The following is an 11918-nucleotide window of genomic DNA, read 5'->3' as shown; positions in this document are numbered from 1 at the left end:
CCTGTTCATTTCTGGGACAGAGTGCAGAGGAGGAGAGAAGAGGGAGGGACTGAGAGCAGGACTTCAGACTCAGCTACACAGCTGAGTGTCCCGCCTTGCTCCAGAGACACATAAGACAAACACACACACACACACACACATATTTGCATAGACTGGACTCACTTCAGGCTGACCAGGCTGACATTCGGGGACAGATTGACAAAGACACACATTCTGTACACACACATAGCCAGACAACAACACAGACAGACAGACTTGGTGTCATGGCGTCAGTGGACGGCACCGGTTCGAGTGCCTCTGGTCGGCTGAGATCAGGGGATCTACTTCATGCTGGTCTGGTAGTTGCACTGCTGCTCGGTGAGTTATACTTCTCTCTATACCTTCAGCTGCCCTGTCATCCCTCACTCTTCCACTCTATCTCTACAGTACACCAGAATATTGGACTTCTATCTTCTGCTTTCACTCCAGTTTGTGATTGGGTGAATCCCTCTGATTGTCAATACATTTAAACTATCTATGCTCTCTACATCTTCCTCTTTTGCTCCCTTTGTGTTAGTATTTTATATGCCGTTCTGGTGGGTGGTTCATGGCTGTCACAGTAAATCCATACCTTTTTTTTTATTACTTCACACCAGCGTCTGCTGTTCTATCGCCTCTTTCCACACCTGAAGGCTAAAATGTACGGTGATGTTTACTTGTTGCCGTATCGAGGGCATCAAGGTCAATAACATCCAACATCTTGGCTGATCTGAACTTGGACATGTTGAATATGAATATTCAATATGAATCTCTGGTTGCTGAGCCGGATGAGTGACGGACTAAATGACTCTTCATGCGTGTACTTAATACGGTGCCATTTCCAAGGGAAAAAGAATAAAAGACAAAGGAAAAATATCTCAGAGTATATAAAAACATTTGTTATAGCTACAGTTCACATATGTGTATTTGTGTGTGTGTGTGGTTGTAGTATTACTGGTAGTGACGTAGTGGTGCAGTGGTGATCTCTGCTTTTGCTCAAACACTCCCTGATTCTGTTGTAGGGCCCAATAGTGCCCCCACATCCCAACATTTCCTCCTAGCTCTCAGTTCTTTTGGAACTCAGCACAGTTCACAAACAAGACCAAGAGGTGTAAGTGAAGAACTTCAGTACATTGCCATCCTTAGGTGAACTATATCAACTTATCATATTTCATATTAGGCGGGTTTTTAAGTCCATTCTACACCCAAAGATCCCATGCAGAAATATTTGCTAGTGGCAGAATTTACCTCAAGTGATGATGAAATGATGTCTCTGCTGTTTTACTTTCACATTCATTTCTTTTCTTTTTTTTTTACTTGGGAATTTTTCAAGTAAATGGTCCACTTTATAAATATTTTTTCTGTGACCAGTAAAATTCCCATTGTTTATATTGTCCAACCAAGACATTAAGAAAAAAAGCAAAAGTAATATAGTAATATAACAAGTAACGTAACTAATTACTTTTGATACCAAGTAATAAGTGAAGTAATATTATTCCTTTTTAAAGGAGTAATAAGTAAAGTGAGTAACTTGCCCAACATTGTTTGTCACAATGGCCCCAGTAAGACCAATCTGGCCTCAGCTTTTTCAACAGCTGTCACTAGATGACATGGTCAAAAATGAGTTTGCTTTTTAAGGATTAAACATAAGTAATGAACACATGAAATATGACAAAAGCTTACAACAAAATATTCAATAAAGAAAGAGGGAAAACAATAGAGGTTATGGGCATCAGGTCAGGAACACCATCTTGTCATTTATGTGGCATTTTACTCATAACATTTTGACATAATGCTTTTATTAAGGATGGGTAAGACCACTGTGCTGAAATGTCAGCAGCACTTGTCTTGAAATGTCAGTTAATAAAATGTCATACATAGAAGAATATGCAGCATCATTATCTTTTCATTTGGATAGCATTCTACAAACTATGAGACGAATTGAAAGCCCTTCAGTTGATCACAGTGTGGGATCACTATGCTTACCTCATATATTAACAGTGAAAAAATGTCTGTAAATTGGAACCATTAAATGTGATGTGCATGCTTGTAATTCTACACCCTAATGTAAAACACAACTGCTGTTCCTGTCAGAGTGTCTTTCAATAGAGGTCCTCTATGATCTAATAACAAATATCTGTACCGTATTCTTAATGATAAGAGTATAAAACACCTCCTAGCTAACTATTTTAGTTAGATTTGAGCCCAAAAGTTATTAAAGCGGGTAAAAAAGAATGAAGAAGAACAAAGAAACAAGACTGGGAAATCCTCTTTGGTACTGTAACTCACACCAAGGGCTTCATTTCATGAAGCAGGTTCTGCTGTATCTGCTGAGTGCATCACATGTTAGTCCATATTCCAGATTTGACGGTTTTCTGGGTTTTATTCAGCAAAGTTATCCAAAATGTATTCAGTAATTCTGTTTCATCAAACAGGCTGCAGTTTTATTTTTACCACACCAAAATGTGTTTTGAAAACTATGTTGGCTTTGGTTATATAGATTAGTATGGTGTGGAGTTGGATGCCAGTCTGTATGTTTAGTTGTGTAGCTTCACTCTTGCGGTACTTGCTGTTGTAATTAATAGGTCACCTTCTTTTATTTTGTTCTTAATTGCTACAAGGTCTGGTATATTCTGATGCATCTGAAGCAAGAAAAGGCAATCTCATTTCAAAGGTAAAATGACAAAAAGGGAATCAGTAGAATCGCCACCAAAGAGACAAATGACGTCCTAGCCCTGTATAGTACATGGAATTTCACATCTTGCAGGCCAACAAGGAATTGAAGGAAAAAAATAAATAAATCAGGTTTTGGTCACCGATGGGAAAGTTAACAATCTCTGGTGTGCTGACAGTGTTTTACAAGAACACACTCCTACGCAGAGCACCAGATCTGAAACTTTTAATCCAAAAACAATCCAGGTCCCAGTAGGTATCAATTACCATCATTCCCTCACACTCGCTCATCTCATTTGTGGCAACAATATCCACCTCCAGTCTCCAACATTACAGCACTTAACGTCATCGTCTATTTTTCATCTGTATTCTACAATGTTCTATATTCTATTTTACACAGCATGTTTATTTATCTAAACATGCACATTATACATCTGTTGAAATGTCATGTCTGCATAGAAACACACAACTGTTTCTCATCTTTAATTATTGTTCCTAGAATCCAATAGTCTTTGCCAAACATTGCAGCAATCGCTCTCAACAGACCCTTTGGCTCCAGAAAAACGAAGCCAAGGAAAAACACGAATGAAAACAGTCCCAATCAAAACCATGTGTGGAAGGAAAATCTGAGGATAATTAATGATTTCTAAATGTCCTGTCTTACTACTTAATAATAAACTCTGTGTTGTAATAATTTACACTTTTTCGTCCAACAATCAGAGGTATGATACGTGAAACATGACAGTAACTTGTTGTCAGGTCTGTCCCATCCAAACACCAAGATTACGTCCTTGGAACGATGCTATTCATCCTAAATGTATCACTCATTATTTACACAGAGATGCCGCTGATGTTGTGATGTTCCTCATCATGACAGGACCACAGACAAGACTCAGAAGACCGACCAAATATACTCTTCAGAAAACAAAGATCTATAATCTAAAAAGTATGCAAACACACCAAACAACTGTCGCTTCAACTCTGCCACTAAACCACTTTCACAAGCTTCAGTCTGTGGTGTCATATGTTCACATAAGGGATTATCCAACACCTATTTTGTAGAGAATAAACAACAAACAGCAGGAAAGTGTAAGAATTGTGGTGCAACAAGGCCAACAGATGCAGAGCAGCCCAGGTTATAACACAGCAATTACCAGTAACTCTTCATCAGTAGTTGGCATGTAAATGTGATAATCATACAGCATGTTGTTACTTGTTTGCGTGGCTATCACGTTACATAAGTGTGTATCCGTATGTGTGAGTGACGCCACCTTGGCCCCCGTTGATTGAGTTACTCGGCTGCTGTTGTAATTCTCTGCCCTGCTGTCACTCCTTCACCTTGGGGAGGACATCTCACTCCCCTCATCTTCCCCATCCATCCCTCGTGACACCTTCCATCACCTCCTACACACTGTACCTCCTTCATTACCCCTGCTCCTCCATCCATCTCTCTCCACTATTTCCCCCCTCCACCCTCATCACTTCTCTCCCTCTCTGTCTCTCTCTCTTTCTAGAAGGTAATAGTGTCCTCGGTCAGTTCTCTATGGGTTCATTCGGAAATACATTAACCCTTCAATCTCTGGCCTACTTAAAGAAAAAAAAAACTCACCTTGACAGTCAGCCAAGGACACACACACACACACACACACACACACACACACACACACACACACACACACACAGTCAGTCAGTTTGCTTTTCCTCCCATCAGTGATTCAGATATTGATGTTTCCCAACTGGAACAAAGAGATATTTGATAGTGGAGCTAAAAATATCATATATTGCAGCCTATTACTCATGTACACACACACACACACACACACACACACAAGTGCATGCATATATACTGGATGAACAGACAAGAGTTCACATGCATATAACAACACACACACACACAGCCACACATACATAACTAGCAGTGCATTACTACGCTGTGTGAATCTGTGGGTGTTGTCAGGACAAACTGTAAAGATAAAGAGGAAGGGGGGCGGCGAGAAAAGGGATAGTAGAGAGCAGAGGTGTAAAACGAGGGCGGCGTGGAATCTATTTCTAGGGACGAGGGGGGACACTCCTCTCAGAAATGCAAAAGATCATCATGCTTCCAGTGTGGATAAAGAATGGCAATTCTCTCTTGTATTCTCACTTGTTTTGCTTTGCATCATTATTCTCATTTGTTTTGCTTTGCATCATTATTCCCTCTGGAGCACTTGGTTGAAAACCTTGCTCAATGGCTTTGTGCCAGTAATTATTGATAGAGAGTAAAAGATTATTCATTGATCTATTTAACACAGAGTTTAAAAGGCACTCCAAGGATTCAGACCAGCAGCCAGCTACGGAAAACATTTCAAACCTTAAGGATGTCATTGACTGCACCGCTGCACCGCACACAAAAAGACACAAACATACTCAGACCAGCTCCCAACAACTCTCCTCTGCTTATTTAGTTATGGCGTCCCTGAGGAACACGTTCTGAGAGCAAGTAAGACAGAAAGACTGAGGGGAAAAAAAAGAGAGTGAGAGAGAAAGTGCCCAGTGCTGCAAAATAAAAAAAAGAATAGTAAGAGCCCATTAAAAGAGAGCAAAACCAGAAAGAGAAAAGAACAAGGAGAACCCAAATGGCCTGAGCTGCTACTGAAAGTAGAGGAGACGAGTCAAGATGACTACAGAGGAGAGGTAAAAATATTGGATGTTAAAGACAAGAGGAAAAGGGATGAGGCTGAAAATAAGAAATAAAACTGAACAAAGAAAAAGTACAACCAAACCATACACACTGAAATACCCTCAGTGAATAATCATGTGCTTTTAATGCAACATTCAGCGATTTAACAGCTTGACAGTTACTGGGAAATTGTTACTATAAATAATTTTTTGAGGTTGTGTGCGCAAATCTATTGAGTTTGTTTTTCTGTTGAACTATGATACTTGACAGACCAGGCAATTATTGAAAAGGGGAATTGAATGCACAGTTAATAGCTGAGATCTGGGGTCTGTTCACCACTTGTGATCATTTCCCTGTTGATTACCAAATCCTCAAGTACTGAATTAGTAATGAATTTATTTATCATCCTCACCCACTGACTGATCAAGACTCGATTCCACAACACATCAAGCCTGCTACACACCGCAGTAAATTACAAAAAATTGATACTGTATGCCAAATCTTCATATTAGACAGAGAGAATGATCACAAGTTAAAAAAAGATTAAGTGCCATGTGATGCTGGCACCACTAACATAATATTTTTCGACATTTTACAAAATACACCTGTCTTTTTCATTGATCAGTTCACTGTAAATCTTTTCTTTTTATCTGACACTGAGCAACAACTTAATCACAGAAACTTCAAATTGTCTATTGTAGAATGTCAATGCCAGAAAAGAGCAAAAAAAAAAGGCAATTCATCATAAAGTGAGCGACCCCAACTGATTACAGTGTGTCCGGAGCCTTAAACCCCCAATATGGGATAGTAAACAGTTATGTCCTCCCAAATTGACAAGAGGGATTCTGGTGTTTTAGTGTTTTGTTAACACTGATTATCTTCACTGAGTTCTTATACAGATGTAAGTCCTTCACAAACACATATGCATACATGCGCTCTAACAGTGTTTGTACCATGTCCAAGTGCAATGTGATCCTGAGCAGGTCAGTGTGGAGAGGAGCATTTATAAATAGGCCCTGAGTGTGTGAGAGACACCAGAGCAACAATCTGAGAATCACACCAGCTGTCACTGTAAAACCAACACAACTCGGCCAGCAAGACCCAAATACCAGTACAAGATAAGCTTTCCCTTTTGGCAATGAAAGAGTTACTGTGTTTTCAGCTTTGCGCAACAACGTCACAGGACACCAGTTCATGTTTTGTAATGGACCGGACTGATGTTTTTCGGAGCATTTTTGTCTTGATCTCAGTCAGTCATGTCAGTTACCCACCTAAGTCTTACAAACAGTCTGGTCACCTTGCTTGTGTGCATACAGTGTGCAGTGAATGCATTGATAGACATGAATAAATGAGCAAAAGGTGTCAACTCAAGTCATGTTCAAATTTGATGACTTCAGACTTGACAAACTCAAAAAGGCCTTGCTAGTGACTAGTGACTTACTTGCACTTAAGTACTGCAGGACAATTGAAATATGTGTCCTGAATCTGTGTCTCTATTCAGGCTTTTCAAGTCAAGACCAGTAGAGGGCACAGTTTTGTATCATATTCATGAAAATAAAAGAATGGAAATAAAGAATATGTAAATAGCAAAGCAGTCTATGTTCAAAAGAACTGAATGAAAGTGCACATTTCAAGCCATGAATACATTGGTATACAACCATCAGAGGACAATTACTCATTCAGGCCTTGGGGTTATAGTCTTCAAATCCCTCCAAAATTCAGTAATATTCGGTCCTCAGCAACATGTTTATCACATTCCCCCTCTGCTTGGCCCCTCTCTACAATGACTGGCATTGTGAGATTAAAATGGGATAGTACAAAGAGTCACGAGGAGATGTGTGAGGGGGACTTGTCTGATAGCTGTTGTTTGGCTCTGAATGACTTACATGAAACAGAATAAAAGGCTTGACCACTAACTTGTGCACAGTACTAGCATTATGACTTTATGACTAGAAAGACTATGCTCTCAAGCCCAAAGTGGAAGAAACTTAACTGGCCACAGCAGAGACAGAGTCAGAGCAGACAAAGAATCGGTTCATCTGCATCAAGTGGAGATTTTTTAAAAGCAATGAGTCAGTTTGTCAGTTTGAACTACTTCATTTTTTATCAAGTTCTGTGGCACTTGTTTTGTCTTGAAAACAGCATACATTTTATCTACAGTATGTATACCTATGAAACAAGTTTGGAAAATTGATATTACTTCAATAAAGCATTCGTGATGTAGGTCAATTTACAATGTTTCTATGACTGTGTTGGTGTTGAGATTTCCAAATTGCATTCAATTTTGTGTCACATATTAGGGAAAAAAGTTACGGCTACATCATTAGCCATAAATTGAGTTTGAGTTTCGACTCAAGAAATTCCAACACTTCCAACACAGAATGGTGAACCTTGTTCAAGGAGCATAAGAGCTGGAGAAAAAAAACATGTCAAGAGACATTGAAGTTGGATTTCTAAAAAGTCCAAACAATCCAAAACAAAAAAGAAAACCTGATAACATAAAAGTCTTATTTAGTTGATATCGCTATTAAAAATGAAAGTGGAGTAGCAGAGGACACAAAGCTGTCATTCCCATGAGCTGTACTTACAGTAAGTAAGCTACTTAACTTTGTAATACCATTACTCATCAGCTGCACTCATCTTCCACAGTAATCCTAGCCAAGCCCTGCAAGCCAGCACACAAACATTACTTTATTTTTCGTTTGGGCCGTAAAAAATTTATTGAGAGCAACGTAACTTGAACTGTAACTGACCAGCTGCCTTCTATCTACAATGTGTTGTTTTGGGTCTGTACTGTACATGTGCTGCACTATGTTTTCTTTTTCTGTTTCATGTCAGTGTTTCTTTATGTTCATCTTTCCTTTCTTCCTTGGGTCAGGTGTGTGGAGTGTTGGTGGACTGGAGGTGTCGACAGGTAAAGTGTCTTCAATTGAAGCAATGAACGGCTCGACGGTCCTGTTGCCCTGCACTTACTCCTCCTGTATTGGCATCAGAAACCTCTACTTCAACTGGCACCATAATAACAATGGAACCATGCTCAAGGTACAGCATACACACACACACACACACACACACACACACACATGCAAGCAAGGCCTTTATTGACCTTTTCCGTGTTGCATGCCTCGGATACATTTTAGCTTAACACTTGCTTGGAAAATACACCTGACTACTTATCTCTGTGTATCTAACTACATACGTGTGTGTTTGTGTGTGTAGTTATGTGAGGCGGTGATTCCTATTGAGGGTGTGGAGCCCAAGGTCAGCGTGTACCAAGAGCGCGTGGAGTTTGTCGGCTCCTCGAAGAGCAACAACATCTCCATCCTGCTGTGGAACATCACCTTCGAAGATGAGGGAGAGTACATCTGTTTCGCCAGGAACCCGAAAGAGAAGAACCGCAACCACAGCGCCATCTACACTCTCATAGTTGTCGACCAAAGTATGTGGCGCACAAAAACACCTAACTTTATTTTGTAGTGCTTGTACCTTCAGACAGATAAAGACTCTTTCTCTGCATTGTTTACGTAATCTCTCTCCTTTACTTTCTCCCTCACAATGTCTTTCCATCTCCCCCTCTTTCCAGTGAAGGAGGTTGACAACACTTTGACAGTCATCATTGTCTCAGTGCTGGGTGGAGTCATTGGCATGGTAATCATTATCATGGTGATAAAGACCTTGGTTGTTCACTTCCTGCTGAAGGATGATGAGAAGAAGTGAGTAGATCACTGACTATATATGTAACATATCATAACATATAGTAAATATATTACAGCCAGTACTTGCTACCTGGATGTGGTAATCAATTGCTCTGTTCATTTTTCATTAAAAATTAATTTAATATCTGCATTTCTATGTAAATCATCGTGGTGGACTAACTGAATTGATGGTAATAACAGTTACATGCTACAGAGCATTGCCCAGATAATGACTGAAATAAATAGCCCCTTTCACATTTTGTTACATCGGTCCCCATTTTGTATTCCACCAGACTCTTCTTTCTATCACACAGTGACTTGCATACATTATTTTTGGCCGTTAACATATACATTTTTCAGAAACCCGGCGCAATGAGCTGTTATTTTTATGACAATGTGAGAGTAAACTCAGACAGTACAGCATCGTCCAGCAGGGTAATTGCTATTAACTTACACCGAGAGTCATAGATCAATTGAAGAGTATGACATGAATGTGACTAGAAGATAATCTATGAGTCTTGATTTGATTACATTATGACTGCATTTGGATTAAGGAAAACACAAATGCAGTTTCATGCTCGTCTTTTGACATCTATCACAATTGTTAAGTTAGTAGTGGAGTGAGTGGCAAGAGGTTTGTAAAGTTCTCAGGTTTTAAATGAGTTCTACTGAGCTTTCAATTAATTTTGATATGTGTTTCAGTAAAATCTTAATTACATATTTCCAATTTGTGTCCAACACAAGATTATTATTAGGGGCTATGAGGGTTAGACCATGTAAAATCCCTGCAGTATATGTATATATATATATATATATATATATATATATATATATATGTGTGTATGTATTTAGTCCTTATCACTCCCATGTTCCTCCGTCCATGGGTGTACATCTTAACCTTTGGTTTCTCTGTCCCCTGCAGTAAAGAGTGCCTGGTGAGCTCCTCAGGGAACGACAACACAGAAAATGGACTTTCAGGAGCCAAAGCTGACAACAAAGGGACACCAAAGGCATGAGCGAAATGCAAAGTATGTCTGTGTGTTTGTATATATGTTAGACAAATGTACACGCTGAGAGAAAATGCTGTTATCAATGGACTGTTTTATCTTACTAGTGGCTAACTAATACAACATGTAAATGTCTATTTTAAATCATGCTTGAGATTTGGGAAGTGTGAAATGTGCATAGGCCTGGTTCACTCCCTCACCTACATGGCAGCCCATTTGTCACACAGTGTACAGCCTCTGTTATCAAATTCTGCTCTACATCTTACTGGAACCTAACACTCTCTACAGTAGAGCCTCAAGTAAACTCTCTGCCTCCAATTATATTTATACTTGTGGTTTCCGTACCCTCGTTGACATTTTCTTATTCAGGTTACATCTTCAAACAAATTACATTTATTCCGAACCCTCTATAACCATGTGCTACAACTAATAATAACATCACGTTAGAGGAAGAACTTTGCACAAAGCACATCGTCAGTTGTCTTAAGTCCTTTATTTATAGACCAAATTTCAATATTCAACTGCTGAAACAGTTACCAGTCTCAGTCGACAAGCTACAAGTATGTTTGACTCTCAGTTTGGAAGTCAGGAGGCTCTAGTGTAATCCACAACTCTAAGTCAAACTTGGACCCAAACAAACCTGACCAGTGGGAACACACACGCTTGCCGTGATGAATTGCCACAATCTATGAACTGCCATGATGTCAACTGAAGAACAGCACAAAACTGCTGAAAGGCTTCTCTCTAACTGACGCAAATTCACCTGTGAACCCAAACCAGAGGACCATTCATTCAACCAGTTACCAGTAAATATGGTATCAGGTATCAGTACTGTAGTGCTGATTGAACATGTTTAAATACAGCTTACCTTTCTTGTTTTTTCCTGACCTTTTAGTCCTGATCTAACCATTAACCTTAACTACTGCCAGCCTGAACTGTCTTCAACTTGCATGTTTACTCCTGGGTCCAGGTTTGACACACTGCTGGGGTGTTTGGTTCATTGATGCTGACAGATTTTGATCAACTACTGGCTAGCTAAGGCTGACAACTGGGCTTTGTTAGGCGACTGAAGGATCCAGCTCTGCACAGGTTTTATTGTTTTGCTTTAGATGAAACACAGGTGCCTGTTCTGCTTCTGCTCCCTCTGCTGGTGGGAGAATATAAACACAGAAAATTTATTTAAAAAAAAAAAAAAAAAAAAAAAACAACCAACCCTAACCCTCATCAAAGACAATCCCTAGACTACCCAGCTCCCTATAGAAATGAATGAACTTAATCATGCTGCTTCTGACAAATAATCAATGCATTTTTAGCATGTGCGCATTTTATATAACTCCATATAAGTATATGTTGTCTAGCACCACAGTACAGGAACATTTCTGTGTGTCTCTGTATGGTCCCATTTAACCCTTCACATCGACCTCAACTGACTGAAGCTCTGTCGATGCCTGATAAGCTCCTCCCAACACTGCTACAACTTTTCTTAGCCCTTTAACCAGGTCAGGGTAAAAGTACCATTTTCCTGTCTCTAAATTTGAATCATACAATTGAACAACTAGAGAAGTTTAAGAGGTTGGCACTTTGCTCAACGGCACTTCAGCAGGATATACTGTGAGCGGGGAGAGCAACGTGCAATTCTCCGAATTCCAATTCATTTCCACATTTTCATATATGTCATATATATTTCATATATGCAGACTCTAACTGGCTAACTTCCGAAACAAACCTGCTCTGATAACCATAAGAAAACACTTTTACACATACATGTATTCATAATTGTGCTGCGATAGTCCAAACCATTGATATTGGCTAAGTAATACAGGTAGCACAGCATGGGGTAATAATGTAAAGACTCTGTCAGGGAAT

The 11918-nt window shown here is 39.5% G+C and overlaps 1 protein-coding gene across 1 annotated transcript; it reads left to right on the top strand.

Annotated features, from left to right (window-relative positions):
• Window positions 1-263: 263 nt before the first annotated feature.
• Window positions 264-10061, top strand: LOC139285751 (sodium channel regulatory subunit beta-4-like). The gene is made up of 5 exons (XM_070906394.1): window positions 264-357; window positions 8229-8392; window positions 8570-8789; window positions 8934-9063; window positions 9968-10061. The coding sequence occupies exons 1-5, from the start codon at window positions 264-266 to the stop codon at window positions 10059-10061; spliced, it is 702 nt and encodes a 233-aa protein (XP_070762495.1).
• The last annotated feature ends 1857 nt before the right edge of the window (window positions 10062-11918 follow it).

This window comes from Enoplosus armatus, chromosome 5 (genome assembly GCF_043641665.1).
Source record: "Enoplosus armatus isolate fEnoArm2 chromosome 5, fEnoArm2.hap1, whole genome shotgun sequence".
NCBI lineage: Eukaryota > Metazoa > Chordata > Actinopteri > Centrarchiformes > Enoplosidae > Enoplosus > Enoplosus armatus.
The sequence above is the reverse complement of the archived record's forward strand: the minus strand, read 5'-3'. Positions and strand labels throughout refer to the sequence as shown.

Excerpts from the sequence above, each read along its gene's own strand:
- LOC139285751 (XM_070906394.1), top strand. The coding sequence starts at position 264 with ATGGCGTCAGTGGACGGCACCGGTTCGAGTGCCTCTGGTCGGCTGAGA. Across the intron at positions 358-8,228 it reads GGTAGTTGCACTGCTGCTCG|GTGTGTGGAGTGTTGGTGGA; the intron begins GTGAGTTATACT and ends TCCTTGGGTCAG. Across the intron at positions 8,790-8,933 it reads TCTCATAGTTGTCGACCAAA|TGAAGGAGGTTGACAACACT; the intron begins GTATGTGGCGCA and ends CCCTCTTTCCAG.